At 38.2% G+C, this 22,802-nt stretch overlaps 1 protein-coding gene across 4 annotated transcripts in view; it reads right to left on the reverse strand.

Annotated features, from left to right (window-relative positions):
* kiaa1109 (KIAA1109 ortholog) overlaps window positions 1-22,802 on the reverse strand; it is a 438,508-nt gene that overhangs the window by 104,438 nt on the left and 311,268 nt on the right. For 2 of the 4 annotated variants that reach the window (XM_048546322.2, XM_048546235.2), the window contains 8 exons: window positions 22,116-22,310; window positions 18,602-18,770; window positions 16,990-17,201; window positions 15,006-15,204; window positions 9,740-9,799; window positions 5,123-5,349; window positions 2,992-3,192; window positions 2,610-2,740 (listed from right to left, as the gene is read on the reverse strand). In XM_048546322.2, coding sequence (XP_048402279.2) covers window positions 2,610-2,740; window positions 2,992-3,192; window positions 5,123-5,349; window positions 9,740-9,799; window positions 15,006-15,204; window positions 16,990-17,201; window positions 18,602-18,770; window positions 22,116-22,310 — 1,394 coding nt within the window. The remainder of the gene's footprint in view (window positions 1-2,609; window positions 2,741-2,991; window positions 3,193-5,122; window positions 5,350-9,739; window positions 9,800-15,005; window positions 15,205-16,989; window positions 17,202-18,601; window positions 18,771-22,115; window positions 22,311-22,802) is intronic. The other 2 variants (XM_048546500.2, XM_048546414.2) reach the window with 1 other exon arrangement.

The following is a 22,802-nucleotide window of genomic DNA, read 5'->3' on the forward strand; positions in this document are numbered from 1 at the left end:
GAATTTTTTTCAAAACAATACATGACAAGCCCAAAGAATGGAGATATGATTCTGGATTTAGTTTTGGAAAATGAAGACGGGCAAGTGGGCGAAGTGATAGTAGGCGACAATTTCAGGGATTACATTAACCATTTCAGTTAGCTTTGGTATTTTAGAAAAGGACAGAGATAAATCTGGAGAAAAAGTTTTAAAGTGAGGGAGGAAAATTTCCCAAAACTGCAAAGGGATTTAAATGAGGCAGACTGGATAGGACTGCTAAAAGGACAAGTCAGTCAGAGTCACTAAAAAGTGAGACCCTTAAGGCACAAGGTGGCCATGTCCTCTCCAAAAATAAGTATGGTACTGCCAAATCTCAACCCATCTCATGGTTGTCTAGAAAAATACAGAGGAAGATTAAATAGAAAATAGAAAGCATATGATAGTCACAAAAATCTCAACACTGCAAATAGCCTAGAGGAGTACAGAAAGTACAGGAATCAATTTAAAAAAGAAACAAGAAATCAAAGAAAGGTCATAAAAAATATATTAGCAAGCAAGATAAAGGAATACCTAAGGAACTTTTTACCAGCATATAAAAACAAAAGGACAGTTAAGGAAGTAGTGAGACTTGTCACAGATGAAGAAGGGAACTTGTGCGAAGATGCGGAGGATACAGGAAGAATTATTTGTTTCCATATACACAGAGGAAAAAAATGACGTGGATACAGTACTCCAAGAGGAGCAGTGTCAAATATTGGGCAAAATAATCATAAATGAAAGTGGAAGTGTTAGAGGAGTTGGAATCCTTGAAAGTGGATAAGTCACCAGGGCCAGACAGATGGGTGCCTGTGATGTTGAAGATGGTCAGGGGCAAAACGGAAGATGCTCTGAGGATCATTTCCAAGCTTCACAAGGCGCAGGTGAAGTGCCAGAGAACTGGAGGAATGCTGTTTAAAAAGGGTGCAAAGGAAATGCCAAACAATTATAGGCCAGTTGGTCTTGCTTTGGTGGTGGGCAAATTGTTAGAATAAATCTTGTGAAATCAGATAAAATTAGAATGGCACGGTCTAATCATGGATAGTCAGCATAGTTTCATTGAGGGAAAGTGGCGCCTTACAAATTTGATTGAATTCTTCGGGAAGTGATAAGGACGATCAATGAGAGTAGTGCAGTGGATGATGTCTACTTGGATTTTAGTGAGACATTTGACAAGGTTCCACATGGCAGATTGGTGAGAAAAGTACAAGCCCATGGGATACAAGATAACATGTCAAATTGGTTCCAAAATCGGATTACTAACAGGAAACAAAACGCAATGGTCAGTGGCTTCCCTTGCGAATGGAAAGCTTCCTCAAGGGGTGCTCTGCAGGGCTTAGTTTTGGGACCCCTGCTGTTTGTTTTGTACATTAATGATTACGACTTGAACGTGAGTGGCACGATTGGGAAATGCACAAATGGCACATAAATTAGCCGTGTAGAGGATAACTGCAAGCTCCAAAATAATGTAGACAGATTGGTGGAGTTGGCAGGGAAGTGGCAGACGGAGTTCAACTCTGATAAGTGACGGGTAATGCATTGAGAGAAGTCAAAGATTAATACAGAATACACAATAAATGGGAATATTTTGAGAGGGGTAGATGAAGTGAGAGATATTGGCACGCAAGTGCACAGGTCCCCAAAGATAGCAGTATACATAGATAAATTTGTAAAGAAGGCATATGAAATACTTTCCTTCACTGGTAGAGATACAGATTAAAAAATTATTGATATAATGCTGAAATTATATAAGACACAGTGAGGACTATTGTGTGCAGTTCTGGTCACCGCATTAGAGGAAGGACATACTGCTCTGGAAATGCACAGGAGATTTACTAGAATGTGGCCAGGGCTGGGGAATTGCAACTATGAGGAGAGACTGGAGAGGTTAGGGTTGTTTTCCTTGGAACAGACAAAGTTGAGGTGGGGGACATGATTGAGGTATACAAAATTGTGAGGAGTGCACATACCGTAAACTGGGGTAACCTGATTCCCTTGGCACAGAGCTCAGAAATCAGACATCACAGATTTAAGTTAAGTGGCAGAAGGATTGGAGGGGACATGAAGAACAACTTTTTTTTAATGTAGAGGGTCTGCCTGAGTTGGTCGTGGAGGCAGAGAAAGTAAACTCTTTCAAAAAGTACATGACCTGCACCTTAAGTGTTGTAAAAGTTGCAGAGCTGTGGACTGGGTGAAGGAAGAAGGGATTAGAAAGGACATGTTGGGTGTCTTTGGGTCAGTGTGGACAAGACAAGCCAAATGGTCCTGTTAGGTGCTGTACCATTTCTAATGATTCTAAGTGAAGTTGTGCATGAAAAGTATCAAGTCCAAGATTTGAAGTAAAAACTACAATCAAGGTATTAATTCAGTAGCTAACATTTCATGTTTCAGCTTGTTGAAATATTTTGAATTTTAAAAATTAATCAGAGGGAAAAATGGTATGTGATTAAATTTATAAAAGCAATTTGACCTATTCCTGGGAATCAGTAACTTGATTGTACAAATCCTATTGATGACTTTGCAGAGCAAAAACTCTTTGTTAAGATGGACTTGAGAATTTTAGTAATAGTAGACAGATTCAGATGTAAACATACTTTAGGTCATCGATGACTTTGGCTTGTTCATTCAATTCCCTGATGTCGACTAAACGTTTTACAAACTTTCGTCCTCTTGAATCTGCAGCCTGGCTTCCAATTGTACCCTGTCTTCGGTAGTCAGTACTTTCCTGTAAAGGAAACACTTGAATTATGAATTTCAACCAGCCAACCAAAGGCTAAGAAAGGTAAAAAAAATTTGCAATTTGTTTGGCCCCAAGTGATTTACAATTTCACCACAAAAGATAGAGCATGCACAGAGATAAAGAAATGAAGAATTTCACTGAACAACTAATTGAGCGCAACTGACCTAAAGCACAAATCACAATTTAGTTGATTTTTTTAAAATGTGGAGAGATAGACATGTTTAACTGTTACATACACTATGCCAAGAGCGAGAACGGGATGCTTTTGAGTGTAAGCAGTTAGATTTTGCTGGGTTGCGAGTCTCAGGACTAGACAGAGTTTCTGCTGTAAAAGAGTATTCCCGGTGTATAGTACTTAGACCAAGAAACTGGTTTACAAGTCGTTGCCCAAAAGAAAGTTTCATAGAGTTGCCTTTTATTGCGTTTCCACCTGTATTCTGAATAATAAGTGAGGGTATTTTGAGTTAGCAATTTCTAAATTTTAGTTAAGATTTTAATTTACTAGTTGCTACAGTTTTCAGCTGAGATTATCATCTAAGAAATATATCATGAATGGTCCTACCTGTTTTAGCTCACAGTATTCAAAGGTTATAAAAAGCCCTCTACAACTACAGCAAGGCATCCCTGTTCCTGTGCTCCAATACTCTCTTTGAAGGTCAACATATCTTCTTGACCACCTATTGCACCTGCCTGGTTACTTGCAGTGACTCATGTACAAGGACACCCAGATCTGCTGCATCTCCTCTTTTCTTAATAGATCACTGTTTAGATAATAATCTGCCTTCCTGTTTTTGCTACCAACATGGATAACCCCGTATTTATACACCTTATGCTCCATTTGCCATGCAACTTGCCCTTATGTTGAAGCATGACTCCTCCTCACAGCTCACCTGACGATTGAGCTTTGTGTTGTCTGCAAGCTTAGAGATATTATGTTTAGTTCCTTCATCTAAACCATTAACATATGTTGTGAAGCTATATAACTTGTCAGAAATCAAACTGCTAAAGATAAAAACTGAGTTAGACTGAAACAAGTTCACTGCAACTTTCCAGTAATTGGTTTATTTTATTGAGAAACTGAAGTGAATAAATATCTTTTGAGGTCTGAAGTCATTCTTGAAAGGGAGTAAGAAGTTTTGCTACGGTGATTGAAACAAAATGATTTGATTTACAGTAAAAGAAACACTTGTTTACAACAGAGTTGGGACTTCAGCTACTCATGAATTTAGACTTTAAATCTGAATTGCTACAAGTTAAGCCACATGGTGTTCCCAAAATACAATGTTTTACAGTGAAATCTGATAAACAGTGGGCAGAGGTACCATGTAAGTCACAACCACCAGTGACCCTCAAAGTGCAAAACCTGGAGCCTAAGGCTATTTTGATGGAGCTGACACTCAACGTTTTACACCAAAAAACTATGACACTGCTTGATGCAATATGACTGCAGAAGCCCTTGAGAGTTTAAAGCACAAGGAATGGCAACAATGCCTGGAAGACAGGTGAATCTACTTGCTTTTATAAGATTGTAAATGAAATGGTATGTTTGTAATAAAGCTCATTTTTAAATACAAACTATCATATTATTTCCTGTGTAATATGGATGCTTTTCATTCATGGGATGAGAGGGCACTGCTGGTTTGGCCAGCATTTATTGCCCATTCTGAATGGTCAAGGTGGTGGTGAGATGCATTCTTAAAGTGTTTCAATTCCTGGGAGAAGGGGCATTCAAAGTGCTGTATATTTTTTGTTCAAGTGTTATGATGGTAAGAACTTGCTGCATTTTTAACATTATTTGAACACTTCGTTTTCCAAAGGATCCAGAGGCTACAAGCGCAAACCGGGGCTCAAACAAACAATAAATGTTTTAGTCAGTAACTGACACCTGAGGCTTGCTATTTCAAATGTTCCAGAGAAGAGAAACATGATGCATAACCTGGCGATGAAACTGGGTCAATAAAGAAGATATTCTTCCTTCCCATTATTTTGGTCAATGCCGAGGGAGTCAAGGTTTGCAACGTAAAATCCTAAGTGTAATGCACCACCTTCTTAAAAAACATGACTACTGAGAAGGAGCAGGGTTTCTTCGGCCACTTGCCCTGCAGTCAGTGAAACCAATCACAAGTCAACTACGCCATGAGTGAGTACGGGATGCTTTGAAGTGTAAACTGTTAGATTTTACTGGGTTGCAAGTCTCAGGATTAGATCGTGTCAACATTTTCAACATCACACAACTACAACTAAAACTTTGTATGAAACTTAGGTATGTTTAAAATAAGCTTGTGTACCAGCAAAAAGTATTGCTGAATTGAATATTTAAACTAATTTCAATAATAAAGTAATTTACAGTCTTATTGATTTACTTACAGCCATTACAGTAGGAGACATATTGTCAGTTTCATCCTCATCTGTCAAGTCAACCGCGTTGATTGAGTTCAGGTCAGCGATGTCATCAATTTCTTCCTCACCTGTCAGAGTCGTCATTGTGTTACCCAGGGCGTTGAGTCTTTTTCCTATATTGGGATCCATATGCACATCAATACCGCACATTTTCCATAAGATATTCAAGGTCCAGGTTCCAGCACTGCTGCTGTCTAGAAAAGAAAATGATCAAGTCTTATTCGAACATCTATGGAATATTATTCCGGAGTGGATTTTCTTCAAACAAATTTCTACACATAACATTACAAATTTGTATTCCTTTTTAATTGCCACTGGTGAAGTCATAATTTGTTCAGATATGTAGGCATTCGTTCTCCTTCAGTACAATTTCTCCATACTCAGGTTAATATTTATTAACAGATATTAATTCTTTAACATAATGGAGACCATCACCCCGGACCTTTTAAAAAAGTATTCAATGCGCTGATTGCTAACAATATTAATAAAATTATACTTTGTATTTCTTATCCTTACCGTGATTTATCGTTAAACAGTGCATTTAGCAATCATGAGATTGCTAACTGTAGCATTTTTGATCATTATTCAAACTGACTAACGGGTACTGTTCTTGGGCATGCTGAATCAATACAAGTATTCAGGCAACACATATGTGTACTTCAAATTCTTTGCGCATTTGCTGGTACAACAGAAAGATAAAAAATGTTTTTCTTTTAAAATTGATTCAAGAGCTCTACTTTTTATTATTTCATGGATTTCTGGTAGAATAATGGCATGAAACACAGGTGAACACACCAAAATATAGCACCATGAAAACCTTAGCAATACCATAACCAGGAGACACCTGCCACTGAAGTCAACCTGACGATCTGAATATGGGTTCTGATCTAACAAAAATAATGGACAACAACACGGCATATCATAAATTTTGGCAAAATTCCAGCAGAGCTAAAACAGGAAATCAACCTGGAAGATTCAGAAGTAAATTATTCATTGGGGCCTGATGAAGAAGTAACTTCAGATTTTAGGAATTGTGAGCTAGACTCAAGAAGAGAATATGGACTCAAAGATTTAAATCAGGGAATGTGAAGAGACTTCTGAGTTGTGTCAAAGGAGGGAAGGATCAGATTAAGTAAAGAAATATAAATAAGAACAGTTGTTATCTTGATATTTAGAGATAAATAAGCATGAGATGGCAATTTTTGTTATGGTTTACAATTCTGAAAAGCCTTGACCTATCTCCAGCAGGGAGGGTGAAAACCACTCGCTGCAAAACAAAAGAACGAACAAGTAAGTCAGCACCTTAAAAGTTTCAATTGGCAAATTCTTGGCCAGATCAATCAGAACATGTACGTGAATAGGTGTGGATATATTTTAAAATGCAAATAAGGATCTCAACTAGTTGAAACATACACTCGTTTCAGAAAAGGCACAGTCCTGATACATGTTGGGAATGACGAACAGGTAGTTGGTGAAGCTTTGCGTTACTGTTATGTGCAAAAGATTATTGTCAAATACAGAAGAGAAATGAAAGGCAACATATTTGCTGGTAAAGCTGTGAGAATTATGACCATAAGAAGAAAGACATCTCCACTGACTGTGGCAACTAACCATCATTACCACATCCACGGAAAAACCATACCCAGAAATGAGACCCAGTTCAGAAAATGGATTAGTGTTTCCTGATGGTGATAAGATATAGTATGATAATGTACACTATGAACTGGTGCTGGTCATGTTAACCTTAATAGTAATAGGGTCATCTATATGGGGTTCTGATGTAACCTGGCGATTGTACAGGGAATTACAAACAACAAAGAACAAGTGAACAGTACAGCACAGGAAGTGGCCCTTCGGCCCAGCAAGCCTGCACCAAATTCATATCCCTCTATTCCCTGCCTATTTATGTATCTGTCAAGATGCTTCTTAAATGTTGCAATTGTAGCCGTTTCTCTCATTTTGTCTGGCAGCATGTCTGCCATCTTCTACCTAAAAAAAAACTGCATCTCATAGAATCACTGAATCCCTAGAGTGCTGAAACAGGCCATCTGGCCCAGCAAGTCCATAATGACTCTCTGAAGAACATCCAAACCTACCCGTGACCCTATCCCATGGCTAGTCCCCCTAGCCTCTATATCTCTGGACACTATCGGCAATTTAGCACGGGCATGCCACCTAACCTGCACATCTTTGGACTGTTGGAGAAAACTGGAGCACCTGGAGGAAACCCACGCAGACACAGGGAGGAGATGAAAACTCTACACAGTTGCCCAAGGGTGGTATCAAATTTGGGTCCCTGGTGCCATAAGGCAGCAGTGCTAACCATTGAGCCACCATGCCACTCATTTCCTTTAAACTTTTCCCCTCTTACTTTAAGCCTGTTAACATTTCTATCCTGGGAAAATGAATCCTGATAAATTTCTATCAGGATTAAACAGGTATTTGAACAAAGGGCAAACGCATAACATTTGCAAGCTAAGGTCCCAGCATGGGATAAGGAAAAGGGAAAAGAGGGAAGAGTAATTTGAAGAAGAAACAGGAGTTTAGTGAATGATATGATAACAGGATTTGACAAAGGAACTGGAGTAGTAAATTCCCTGGTCATTGTTGGATTGAACCAAAAGTTAAATACTTCCACAGGCAGCTGAAAAACGTCTTTAGGGAAGTCAAGGAATCAAATTCAATTCGCTACAAGATGATCAGGAATTAACAAGTACAAAAAGGTTATTGGTATCTAGTGACGAGAGTTAAGCTAAGGTTATTAATAAACTGACAAAAGAACATATTGATCATCAGAAAAGATTACCACATCGTGTAATGCAGACCAACATTTAATGGTTGGAACCCTTCTGCCAAACCATCAGAAGGAAAATACAGCCACAGTATGCCTCCATATTATCTATGAAACTGAGGAAGCCATGTGTGCCTTTTACCTCTCATGAGAATAAATTAGTGGTGTGAAGCAGTTCATCAATTTAAACAAAGAAATAGTTGATGTGGCCTTTGACAGAGAAAGAGGATACCATGTTATTATACATCAGAATGAATTTGCACATAAAAGTAGTTATTGCCTCTTGAGTAATTACCTATATCCTTCACTCTTACCTTCACTCTAGGGTTAGGTCAAATCAAACTAGTAGGTAACCATCGACAAGAAAAGGCTGTGTTTGACAGCATACAAAGTATTAAAGATGGGTTGGAAAAGCATGCAGAATATTTTTCTTACTCTATACCTAATTTGCAACAAGATCTAGATAAGGTATGTCAAGACCTGGACAAAGTACTCGAACAATATTACAAACTATAAAAGGAAAATGAGAAGTTACAGAACAAAGTAAAAGAAACAACTGAAACCACTTGTGGGAAGGTATTTGGAATTCGGGCAAATGTGAATATACATCTGTGGATAAAGATAATTTTACATTAATACTGATTGTAACATTAATTTGGATGTATCAAATACCGACTATGGTATGTTTAAGCTAAGGAAAAAGAGAATATAGCCAAAACTTGATGCAGAGATCATGAACAGCATAGTCAGAAAAGAGACTTTATGTTGAAAGGCAGAAATAATGTTCAAATTTGAAGTGTATTTTCAAGACGGTTTTGAAATGTTATGATTTAATAACCTTGTTTGGCAACATTGTGCTGTAACATAACTATGTATCAGGATGATCTCAGGAGATATGAGGCGATGGTAGAATGGGATCCAGAGGAAGGAAGGTCCTTGGGATCAAAGTGGGAGATGTGGACTTTGGGCTTGAGTGAACTCTGCAATTCTGTAAGCTACGGCAAATCAGGGGTTAACAATTACAAACTTAGTCTACAGAATATTTAAAATCAGAATTTTTTTTTGTTTATGCTCGAGAAGAAACATGGCTAAAAGCTAGAACGCTGAAGCATCAGTTTAAACTCAAAACTGATAAATGCTTTGTTGGATTCAAATGGCCTCAGTGGAACGTGGAGTTAACTGAGTGGAGTAGAATACATCAGAGATAACAAAGTGTGGAGCTGGATGAACACAGCAGGCCAAGCAGCATCTCAGGAGCACAAAAGCTGACGTTTCGGGCTCTCTGATGAAGGGTCTAGGCCCGAAACGTCAGCTTTTGTGCTCCTGAGATGCTGCTTGGCCTGCTGTGTTCATCCAGCTCCACACTTTGTTATCTTGGATTCTCCAGCATCTGCAGTTCCCATCATCTCTAGAATACATACGATTTTGGTTCGTGAAACAGCTTTGATGGGCAAGCATTGAAGGCAGACACCAAGATGAGGTCACAAAGCCTAAAACAAAGGCAAGTGATAGTAAAATATGTGACCAACACTCAACGAATCCAGGGTTAGGGACCTGGTGATGGAACAAAGAACTACGGACACTAAGACTAATCACCATGTGTTTAAATGAGTCATTTGCTGTACAAGTTAAGTAGTTGTATTTTGTTTTTTGCTGCTTAATTTTACAATAAACTATATTTAATCCTTCATCAACCATCCATATCTTGTTAGTTGTGCAAATTAAGGATCAGAGAAAACGGAAAATGCAACAGGTGCTAATCTGAATACTGTTCAGCAAGAAAATAAAATTACCTGCTGCAGCCTGCCCAGTAGTCCGTGAACATACTTCATATGTTCCATCTGGTACCACACCTGTGAGAACATTCAGAAATATCAAAATCAATTTAATCATAATAGAAATTGCCCTAAAATGGCTGAATAATATTCTCCAAAACAAGTGGACTGCTAATTAGAGTGAACTATAGCAAAAAGGGAAGAAAACTTGATTTCTAAAAAAAAATTCCTGATCAAGCCAGAGTAGACATCTGAATATACTTCCCAGTCTTTTACTTCAATGAAAATGTTTGATTGCATAAACTAGTTGTGCGTGACATTTGGCGAAGTAGTAAGATGAAGTATCGGAATTTAAATGTAAATATGTATGCTGGGTTAACAATCTGTATTTGATAGAAACACAATACAGAAATGCCCCAAGATGCTTCAGAAACCCAGCAAAAACAGATGCTAACCCAAAGCGTCACATAAAAATTACAGTACAGAAACAGGCCAATTTCAGGCAGGTAATTATGCACCACACAATTATTTACATCCGTTATACGCACTATTTACATCTATTATTACACAATCCATTACACTTTCTTTTCATTTGAACATCCTCTTAAAAGCATCTATGCTATTTGTTGCAACCACTTCATGTGGATTTCACATTCTCAACACACACTGAGTAAGTGACCACAGATAATGGGAACTGCAGATGCTGGAGGATCCAAGATAACAAAGTGTAGAGCTGGATGAACACAGCAGGCCAAGCAGCATCTTAGGTGCACAAAAGCTGACGTTTCCAGCCTAGACCCTTCATCACTTGTATTTACAGCTTGTGGTTTTGGACTTTTCAATAAGTAAAATCACCTTCTATGCGTAAAGTCCATCAAATGTCTTTGTTTTTGGTGATCTTTATTAGATCATTGCTTTCTATTTCCAAGAAAAGCATCCTGATCAGTTAAACCTTTCTCACTCTCTCAGTTCTCTTCGCATTCTTGAAAACTTGTAACTTTTTAAACTGCACTAACGGCTATATGCCCATTCTGCTGAACTATCCACGGCTTTCTACTTTTGCTTTATGATAAGCACCCAAAAAACAAATGCAAATTATCCAAATGCATAGAGAACAAAAATGTATCAACATTGAATTCAGCTGGTGCATAACTTCCAATTTTTCTCCAGTTCATGCATTACCCATGTACCACAACTTTTTGATTCCTGATGTTTTCATTTGTCCAATTAGCCAGACCTCCAAGTGGGATTCTGATCTTTGGAGTGGGTTAATAGTACAGGAGTTGTGCCTTCTTTTCCCCAGCAATTCTGTTGAAAATTGCCTTTTTTCCACAGCACCCCAACCTTGGATTCCTAATTTTTCACATTGAACTCAACAATAATTTTGTGACCATTGTTAAACTACTTCTAAGTCAAGTACTTAATCCATATTTATTCACCCTGAACCATATCACACAATGCTTTTCTCCCTTCCTATATTGGAAACACGCTGCTCTTAAAATATTATGAATGTTCTGTAATGTTGCAGCACAGTGGCAGAACTAAGTTCTGGAGTTTTTCCCCAATGATTTGACTAATTTTTATTCACCAACTAATAGCACAAAAAAAAGAGATTATCTGGTTATCACATTTCTGTTAATGGTCAATGAAGAACCAAATAGCATACTTGCACTAATTCATCTTCCTCACTAGCCTTTCCTCTTTGTTCCACAAATGTCTCTGATTTACAAGCTACATATACTATAAGCCTGCAACTTTCATTCTCTCATGCCCCACAACCCTGTCCCTGAGTTTGTCCTTTTCTGATTCACAAGGACTGCAACCAGGTCAGTGGTGTAAAAGCAAGAAATTGAGAAAGAATGGGAAATTGATCACGAAAAAACACTGTCACTGAACATCACACTCACAGAACTAAGTTTATTTTAATATATAGCTTAAGAGGTTGGATCTACAAGTGGTGAGACTAGGCAGAACTTAGAAGTATTCTGAGTGAGTGAACAAACAACACATAGTGCTCACAGGGTTAGTAGTTTCAGCGGTTGTGTTGGTGAGAATGTTGCAGGCAATAGTGAGAGCAACAGAGGAACATGATCCTTGATGGGAGGTAGGTACAGTAACAGAGATAGAATGAGTGCGAGGTATTGCAAAAAAAAATGGCACTTGAAGTGGCAGAATGGAGAAGCACATTGACCTTCTGCCTACATCACTAAGCATTTCAGGCAGCTGAGTGTGTTTCAGGTGTCTGGGTCCAAGCTTGCAAGGTCTGGCATCATGGCCTCCAAAGCTGGTACTGGAGGCTGAAGAAATCCTGTGTCGGCACACACATTCCAGCAGTACCTCTAGCACTCTATCCCCAAAGTGCTGATCTACTCATGTCTACAATGTCCAAGGCAAATATCAGCAACCATGCAGGGCAGTGCCAGACTGAGGGCTTGCCTGGGTCCACAATGGACCTCCTAAAGATAGCGTGGGTGCAAGGAATGTCAGTGAATTCTGCCGAGTATTGAATTGCTCTGGGACTGATGTGCAGTTATTGGACATGAGAAACATCATATTTGTTTACTAGGTAATTAATGAAGCACATTTGCTAAGATACAGCAAGACAGCCTGTTTGGCCACATGGCAACAATGCGCCAAAAACCCCAACAACTCCAATTTAGCCAAATATACAAAAGATGCAGCCCAATGAAACTGCCTACAGAGCAGTTTAATGAGAACTAAAGTCTTTGCTATGTGCCAAACCATCTATGTAGTTTTCAGCAAATTTAACTAGCAGTCCAAATCTCTAAACTCTTCAATCACCTCAGTAACTAACAATAACAACTTATCAAAAACTAACCTAAGCATAGTCATTGATCCCTTTAAAATAATGCAGATGGGAGTCTTTTCTGAATGCATGTTCAGCGGTATGATTTTAAGAGTGCTTGTGGGCTGGAATGCTGATGTCAAAATTGATCCCAATGACATCAAGCTTTACATGTTGACTAATGTTACATTGCTCTGGATGTGAGATTGCTTGCTGAGCTGGAAGGTTCATTTTCAGACGTTTCGTCACCATTCTCGGTAACATCATCAGTGAGCCTCCGACGAAGCGCTGGTGTTATGTCCCGCTTTCTATTTATCTGGTTAGGTTTCCTTGGGTTGGTGATGTCATTTCCTGTTCTTTTTCTCAGGGGATGGTAGATTGGCTCCAAATCAACGTGTTTGTTGATGGAGTTCCAGTTGGAATGCCATGCTTCTAGGAATTCTCGTGCGTGTCTCTGTTTGGCTTGTCCTATGATTGGGACAACACATCCATCCAAATGGTGTCCTTCCTCATCTGCATGTAAGGATACGAGTGATAGTGGGTCATGTCATTTTGTGGCTAGTTGATGTTCATGTATTCTGGTGGCTAGCTTTCTGCCAGTTTGTCCAATGTAGTGTTTGTCACAGTTCTTGCAAGGTATTTTGTAGATGATGTTTGTTTTATTTGTTGTCTGTCTAGGGTCTTTTAAGTTCATTAGCTGCTGTTTTAGTGTGTTGGTGGGTTTGTGGGCTACCCTGATGCCAAGAGGTCCGAGTAGTCTGGCAGTCATTTCGGAAATGTCTTTGATGTAGGGTAGAGTGGTTATGGTTTCTGAGCCCGTTTTGTCTGTTTGTTTGGGTTTGTTGCTGAGAAATCAGCGGACTATGTTCGTAGGGTACCCATTCTTTTTGAATACGCTGTATAGGTGATTTTCTTCTGCTCTTCGTAGTTCCTCTGTGCTGCAGTGTGTGGTGGCTCATTGGAATAATGTTCTAATGCAGCTTCGTTTGTGGGTGTTGGGATGGTTGCTCCTGTAGTTCAGTATTTGGTCCGTATGTGTTGTTTTCAGCACAGAGGAACTACGCAGAGCAGAGGAAAATCACCTATACAGCATATTCAAAAAGAACGGGTACCCGACGAACAAAGTCTGCCGATTCCTCAGCAATAAACCCAAACAAACAGACAAAACAGGCCCAGAAACCATAACCACTCTCCCCTACATCAAAGACATTTCCGAAATGATTGCCAGACTACTCGGACCTCTTGGCATCATAGTAGTCCACAAACCCACCAACACACTAAAACAGCAGCTAATGAACTTAAAAGACCCTATACAGACAACAAATAAAACAAACGTCATCTACAAAATACCTTGCAACAACTGTGACAAACACTACATTGGACAAACTGGCAGAAAGCTAGCCACTGGAATACATGAACATCAACTAGCCACAAAACGACATGACCCAATCACTCGTATCCTTACATGCAGGTGAGGAAGGACACCACTTTGATGGGGACAACACATCCACCCTAGGACAAGCCAAACAGAGACACGCACGAGAATTCCTAGAAGCATGGCATTCCAACTGGAACTCCATCAACAAACACATTGATTTGGAGCCAATCTACCATCCCCTGAGAAAAAGAACAGGAAATGACATCACCAACGCAAGAAATGACATCACCAACCCAAGGAAACCTAACCAGATAAATAGAAAGCAGGACATAACACCAGCACTTCGTCGGAGGCTCACTGATGATGTTACCTAGAATGGTGGCGAAACGTCTGAAAATGAACCTTCCAGCTCAGCGAGCAATCTCACATCCAGAACAACAACCTGAGCTACAAATCTTCTCAAAACTCGCTAGTTACATTGCTCTTTTATGACTGATGTTACTTCTTGTTTATTCACTCATAGGATATGGGTGGCGCTGGCTGGACCAGAAGATGTTGCCCAACCCTAATTTGCCATGAACTGAGTGCTTTGTTAGGCAGAGGGCAGTTAAGAGTCAGCCACATTGCTGTGGGTCTCGACTCTCATGATGGATTTCCTTCCATAACAGACAATAGTGAACCAGATGGGTATGTATGACAATTAACGACAGTTACATGGTTACTACTTAATTCCACATTTTTAAATGAATTTAAATGTCACAGTCTGTGATGCTGGGACTCAAACCCATATCTCCAGAACACGATACAGTCCCAGGTTTGCCTCTGTTCACTAGTTCGGTGATATTACCAATATGTCACCACCTACCCAGCTGCCTATTCTGCATACATCCATATAAACTCCTACTCCCAGCACCAACAACCTATCTGAAATGATGATGTGCGCGGCTTACATTGGAAGTGTACGTATATCCCCATTTTAGACCTGATAGGACATCTATAACACCAAAATTATGCACTCTCTTTGTCCACTCGTTTTAAAATAAATTTCAAAGGGGGATAGGGCTTGGAGTGAGAGAAAAATAAGTAAGTAGAAAACTCACAGGCATTCATTACTATATCACCCTGTAGTTCCGGTTTCCAGTCATCCCAACTAGTTTCGAAACCATCAGCAAATCGTATGCAGAAATTTTTGAAGTGACCTTTACTGACAAGGGATTCAGATGAACAAGCAGTGATCAAAGTGCTTTCAATCGTAAGAACCATAGCTGATCCAGGATCAAAATCAATATTGTGATTACCCTGCCAAAACCAATTAAATTCATTGTCAAACACAAAATATACTTATATATTTCTTTTCAGAGAAAGGATCATCTCAAGAAACTTCACAGTTTTATAAGCCAGAAAAGATGTTATTAGGTCAGATGAAATCAGCATAAAAAGGTAGGTAAAAACAGATGGTGCTAGTGACACAATTAATTTGAAGGCAGAAGGTTACATTGAGATCAAATAGGACACCAAAGTTGTGAACTGACTGACTCCATCACAGACTGTTGCCGAGGAGAGGGATGGAGTTGTAGCTAGAGAATGGAGTTTAGTGCAGAGACTGCAAGCAAAGATTTGGACTTGCCCAATTTTAATTAACAAAGAAAAAAGGTCTTCCAGCTATTTAAAATAACATTAAATTTTAAATTTGCTGCAATATGAATACATTTTTATTATAACTGATACTTTAGCATTATTTTATTGGAGATTGGAACTCTCACCTTTGATGGTAGCAGAAGAATGGCATAGGAACGTTAATAATATCAATATCAAAAATAATTCCTCAGCTTTAACTTAAAAACGCTGAGTTGACAACAGCAACACCAAAGCAATTGTCTATTTCTTTTACGTCTACGACAGAAAAAAACAAGCTAAATTCTGTGAATTCATTTCCAAGGTTTCAGGCTAGACTAGAACAATTTTATCCAGTTTCTAGTGGATTTGTTATTCAATGTTACGTTTATATATTACCTTCAAAAATGGTTAAACTAAGAATGTATGCAATGTTTTAGTTTATTTGTCTTTCCTTGCTCATCAAATACTTTTAAGGTTCCTTCGACACTGTTTACAGATAGCGGAGGAACCAAATCAAATAGATAAGCTGAGGAAGAAGGATGAAGAAATGTACAAGAAATGTAACATGAGGAAATGAGAGTTGTAACCCAGGCAAAATAGCATACAAAACCTAATTTAAAATCAAAGCATTTTGGGATCAGTTTATTAACATTTGACAACTTATAGCTGCAAAATTGAATAACTGAATGCATGTGAGATTTGCTGGATTAATTCCTTAAAATCTAGTGCGTTTGCACTTTGTGTTTGTTATAAGTCATTGCACATAGTCTGCTTTCTGGCTGATTCTCTTCATGCAGAGTAAGTGAAAGTTGACAGTGGGAAGTCTCATGACTAAACAAGTCTAAACCAGACCCTTGCACATGAAATTCAGGAAAGATTCTTGAAGCAAAATGGAACATTGTTTTTGAGTATGGCACTTTAGGTGCAATGGGTTCACACTGGTGCCAAGACATTTTCCCCTATATATGGTGAAGAGGCATTAAAAAAAAAGTATGAGAAGAGAATGCCAACTGAACTGTTTACAAATTTGAAAGATATGCCAACAAGACATTTTCAATTAAGTACAAATGAACTCCCAGGATGACCAAGATATTGAAATCAGAGAGTAGCTGAACCATCAAAAAACTGCAAGGTCCCAGGCTTGAGTTCTGATGTTTGCATTATCTATTCCAGCTGGAGCAAGACTTATGCAATTAAGAAATAGCATCACAGCACCTGCAGTTAAGAAAGCAACATTATTGAAAGCATGGCTATTTGGACATGACAATGCTGTTTCAGTTAAGAATCAGTGTTCAGGCAAGAAAATTGTTCCAACGGAAAAAAGACATTACATAACAAAAAGAGAATTAGATAATTAAAGAAAGTAAGCTGTTGAATATTATGAATGTTGAATTGCAGCACAGTAAAACTTTAACAGCACATAACATTTGAGCTGATTGTTTCTGCTGCAGCATATTAGTATGCTACCTGTATAGTGCTGGTGATAGGTAAGCAGATTCCCAAATCATTCACAGTCAGCTGCAAAAAGAGTGTGCCAAATGCTTGAGCAGAGGTCTGCTGGATTCCAGGCAGTTTGTCAACAACTTCTTTTGTAGCCACATGGATATCCTTATGCAGTGCCATCCGCTGTTCGTTCCAGTTGTCATAAGCTGCTTTGTAGTTCAGCCAGAAGAGGACAGCTTCAAAATGAAAAGTGATGAATAAATTAATAATCAAATTTTAAAATCCATATTATCATATTTGTTTTTCCCACATTTAAATAAACTTTTCAAATCTTCACAGAATATTGAGCAGCAAATATATAACTCATTTGCAACACCAGGTAGGAAACTAAAACAAGACCAAAAACAGAAGTTACTGTAAAAATTCAGCAGGTCTGGCAGCATCTAAGAAGAAAAAAGAAATCACTATTAACATTTTGGGTCCGATGACCCTTCTCTAGAACACTAGGAAACTAAAAAGCAGTATTTAGCTTTATTGTGTGAATTTTAATTCTGAGATGTGGATACATACATACATCTTACCTTATTGTACAGCACCAGCTTGTCTGCAAAGTGATCATTAAAAATCTTCACTCAAAAAGTTGCAAAATTCAATGTCAAAATATTCTATCTGCAATTGAAGACTATAACTACTATTTCAAATTCCAAATTAAAACTTGCACTGGTGCATTCCCATATCCGTATTAATTTAAACATACTTGTACACAACTCAAATCACTCTTACAGACATGGGTTGAAATGTTGATTTGCATCTATAAAGGTGTGGTGTGCACCTGGTGAATCAGACAGAATGCTTTACTTCATATAAGGAAATGTTATTATGCCATGTAATGCATATTGTTTTATCAAGGCCAATGGCTCAAAAATGCATTCATGAATTGCTATGGAATTTTTAACCTGGGTTTTGAGCAACAAACTCTGCAACTCTGACGGCTTTCGAAAAGAAAAGCTGTATGACCTTTATTATGACACGCTCTACACCAGGTTTTTTTAAAGCTTTGAGTGCACAAGTAGGTAGGTAAGATATATTAGGTTTCAGGGGAGCAAGAAATTGTGGTTTACTATTCTTAGGAAAAGGAATGCTAAGATTTAACAGAATTGGATTACAGATCATGAGTTTCAGCAACACTTTGGAGGAAACATGCTTACTAATATAGCAAAATTGGCTCAGTGGCAGATTTCATGTTGCTTTTGCAGCAACTGGAAAATAAAATCTCATTCTCTGACAGAACCGAGTGGTGGATGGCCAACATAAAATCTGAGGGCACTGAATTCGCTGAAGAATTCATGTGGTGTCTGAAAGAATATAAGAACGGAAGCTGTGATTGGTGGGAATGGTTAGGAAACCCTTGGGTGTGAAAGCACCAATTGGAGAGATATGGGGATTAACAGGATATCAGAATTCCACACAACTGAAATTATTAGATAATTCTAGCAATTGTGACACTGATGGAAGGATTCCAAAGTGTGGCAGCACTGAGGATGAGAGTTTGTCTGAGCTGTTTTGCATGGTTAGGTTAGTGGGTTTGGGCACTGGGTAACTGCAGGTAGTTAACATTTCTACTGAAAAAGCATACCTCTGTCAAAAGCCACAGGTTGTGCATATATTATTGGTCGACTAAGCGTGATGAGAACAGCTTCCCTGTCAAAAGCGCCACTGATCTCTTCTTGAAGTGCATTCCTCAATCCAATCCGTGTTTTGAAATATGCTACTTGATGAAAATCTGAACCAGCTTCTTCATAGACCTAAAGTAGGACATAACAGACAGGAGTAAAACATTTGCAACAATCAACACTGTGGTAAAAAAACAAACAAAGGGAAATAAACCATGACACAAGGAAAATTCTGAAACTAGAACAGATTGAAGCCAGAAGACAGCCGGGTGCTCAAGTACAACAGCATTTAAGGTAGTAAGTGAATGGAATAACCTAACCTTCAATACTTTCTACTCAGTAAATTTTAAGAAAAGGTTATCTAATGTAAAATTCTTAATTCTAAATAAAAATCAATGCGGTTACAAATGTCAGAGTCTTTAATAATACTGTTTAAAAAGAATTGTGGATGCTTCCTGACTCAAAGAAGGGTCACTGGGCTTGAAACATCAACTCTGCTTTCTGTTCACAAATAGTACCAGAACTGCTGAGTTTTTTCAGCAATTTGTTTTTCTTTTAATATGGAAATGCTATTGACTAAATAATTAATTTAAAGATATGCACTCCTTTGTATTGATAGAAATGATAAATAAGTAACATTTCACTTAAGATAAATTGAGAAATGTGAAGTTCCTGGAACTTAGAAATTAGATGGAGATGAAATATACATTTGTACCACAATGGATCACATTAACGTAAAGAAAGATTGTGCCTGATTAGGCTGGCAGCTCTCAGGGGAAGGCAGTCATCCTGTTCATGACAACAATGCCAGTAATTAGGTTGTTAATGAGCTTCCTTCTCCATGGAAGAACTCCAACAGTTGACCATGTGCATTGGAAACAGGCATTTCCAGCCAGAGTGAGGAAAGATTCTTTGGAAAAATTCTACCTGATATCAGAGTTTGATCAAGTGTAAGCCTGATGCCAGCTTCTAAGAAGCAGCAAAATGTGATTCCAAGATTTTTAGGCCAGTAAACCTATAGATCTGTAGGAAATAAAACATGAAGCTAATAAGCAATAACGTAAGAACATGTGCAAAATACTTTTATAGGAGGGAGATCAAGCTGTTGAACCTCAAAAGATAATTGATCACTTGGCAAAAGGAATTTGAGTAGTATTGTACATTCATATGTATAAACTTCAGCTATGTTTTTGGCATGGTAACACAGAGTTGATTGCTAAAATTCAGAAGTCCAGAGATAGGGAGTTCCTCTTGCAGCAGATCAGAAATTTACTCAGCCAGAGGAGACTACATATCACATGGATATTGAAAGGTAATTGAACATCTGAATAGGGAAAACCTGATCAAAGCGGTGCAGTGAGAGTATGATAATAAATAAAACTGTAAAAACTCACCAAAGACTGTAAGAAAAAACAAGGGTGAGAAATAACCGGAAATAACCTACAAAAAAGCATCTAAAAAGATTGACAATTGTATTGACAAATGACATTTAATATGAACACATGTAAGGTCACAAGAACAGAAAAGGGGAAGTAATGGAAGGTCAAAAAAAAAGCAACTAGGCCATTCGCTGATAATCAGTTCACTGATGTCATCAACAGAGTCTGCAAATAACAAAGCAAAAAAAATTCTTAAATAGCTAAAAGGAGTGGAAAGTATTAGTGAATTGATACAAACCTACTTCATGGGTACAGCTCATTTTGCCAATGCATAGTGGGAACACCAGAGAATGTGTACAGAAGAACGTTAATATACGGACACTAAGGTTATAGAAAGAGATGAGCCAAGCAGGGAATATTTGCACCAGACAGATGATTACAATGTGTTGCCTTATCAAAGTTTTCAAAGGAGAAGATAAAATTACTGCTAATTGAAAATTTTACATAATTTCAACATTCTGTGAGTGATCAAGAGTTCAGGTTAGGGAAACTGGACAGACAAACAATCGAGTGTTGTGGAATATGTTGCCCAAGGGTGACCAATAAATCATAATGTCAGCAAACTGAAGAATATTGAGATAGTTTTCTGCTAGAGTATAATGGGATACTATTTAACCTCAGAACTCGGCAGTTGAACATCAATTATAATTACTATATTATGTAAATCAATTATCCTTGCTTGTATTTTGATTTTTTTCATTTTTTTTGTGGAGAACTGCATTTACAGTTTTTTTTCAAATGCAATATCTATTGTTATATAGCCATTCTGCACCACTGTCCCAGTAAATTGCAATGGAATGGATGACCTGATAATCTGCTTTACATAAGCCTGTTCTTCCCCCATTCATCAGTCATGGGCTATAGATGTTGTTTGCAAGATCAAGATTTTATATTAAAAATCCACAATTAACTATCAGAAGGTGTGGTGAATCTCCTTCTTGAACCACTGCAGTTTGTGGTGAATGCACACTCACTGTAGTTTAGGGTAGGTAATGTCTGGATTGTGACTGTGTGGCACTGAAAGAATGGCAGTACTTTTTCAAATAAGGAACCAACGTTCCCAAACAATTGCTGTTTATGTTAGTCTAGGTGGTAGAGTTCAAGGATTTGGTGGATGCTGTCAAAGAAGCCTGGTGATATGCTGAATATCATACTGATGTTGCATATTGCAATTATCATAGATCATAGATCACAGAATCCCTACAGTGTGGAAACAGGCCCTTCAGCCCAACAAGTCCACACTGACCCTCAGAGGATCCCACTCACACCCATCCCCCTATAACACACCTAATCCACATACCCCTGAACACTATGAGCAATTTAGTACAGCCAATCTATCTAGCCTGCACATCTTTTGACTGTGGGAAGAAACCAGAGCATCTGGAGGAAACCCATGCAGACACTGGGAGAATGTGCAAAACTGCACACAGTCGCCCGAGGATGGGATCAAACCTGGGTCCCTGGCGCTGAGGTAGCAGTGCTAACCGCTGAGCCACTGTGCCACCCTTTGTGTTATATTAGTGGTGGAAGGGGTGAGTATTCAGGGTTGCAATGGTGCCAATCAAGACATTTTAGAACTGACCTTAATAATTCTGTGCAGTGGCAGGCTGAAAAGTCTCTCTGCCCAATACTTATCAACAAATAACAAAAAAAAAACAAACATAAATGCGTATGAATCCAAATAGCTTATTATTGTCGTTTGAAGAAAATATTCTTCAAAGACCTTTCACCCATAATCAATATCACAGGATTAACATCTGCATGGAAGTCCAACCATCCTTTGGGCCAAGTAGAGATGGTAATAAATAAAACTATGTTAGTGGTGTCCATATTTCAAGAACAAGTGTAAAGAATTAAGCAATTTGGAAAACCTCCACATTTATAAAAGAAGCATGCTCTGAATAATGTGTTTCATATATTCGCCGCTTTTTGGGTTCATGATCAAAACAATACTTTTTCTTAATGTCAATACATATGCACTATAATATACTGTAGTTTAGTGTAATACAGTTAACATTTTGAATGTGGCAAAATATACCTGATGCTTGACAATTTGTCCTAATGCCAAGTTCAAGTCAACCTGACATTTACCAAACAATTTCAGATAGCTGCTGTTACGACCTGCACCAGGCTGGGTCTTTGTTTGGATGCGATTTGAAAGTTCTAGTTCAATTAAGCCAGTCTCTAACCTTACAGCTCTCATTGAAGGGGTAGTTGCTGTAACTTGGATACCCTAAACAAGAAGCAAACGGAAAACATGAAGATTTTAAAATACACAACACAGTCACTGTTTTCTAGCTCACAATTTTCATCCATTTAAATTTATAGCACTGGCCTAAATACTTTCTTGATGAATTTTAACACAGCCAAAATTTGATCAAAATGGAACATCTGGGTCATAAATTCACCTTTACATGCAACATCAGTTCAATGATTTGTTCTAAAACTGCAAAAATGCAAACTTAATTAAAAATCAATGCGGCATATATTTTTCAACAAATAGCGGCTCAACTAATTTACATGATGCATCACACAGAATATTACTTCCAGTACCAAGTAGTTTACAAGTCACTATCTTTTTATCACATAAATTGAAAGTGAAAAAAATTCAAAAACCTCTGTTATGGAGTTCAAATTGGGATTTGGGACTTGCAAAAGAATCTAGTGCGGACCCTGATTTAGTCACAAAATGGTATGTGCTACTCAAAAGGAACATAAAAGAGGG

The sequence above is a fragment of the Stegostoma tigrinum genome, chromosome 1 (assembly GCF_030684315.1).
Source record: "Stegostoma tigrinum isolate sSteTig4 chromosome 1, sSteTig4.hap1, whole genome shotgun sequence".
In the NCBI taxonomy this organism is placed as follows: Eukaryota; Metazoa; Chordata; class Chondrichthyes; order Orectolobiformes; family Stegostomatidae; genus Stegostoma; species Stegostoma tigrinum.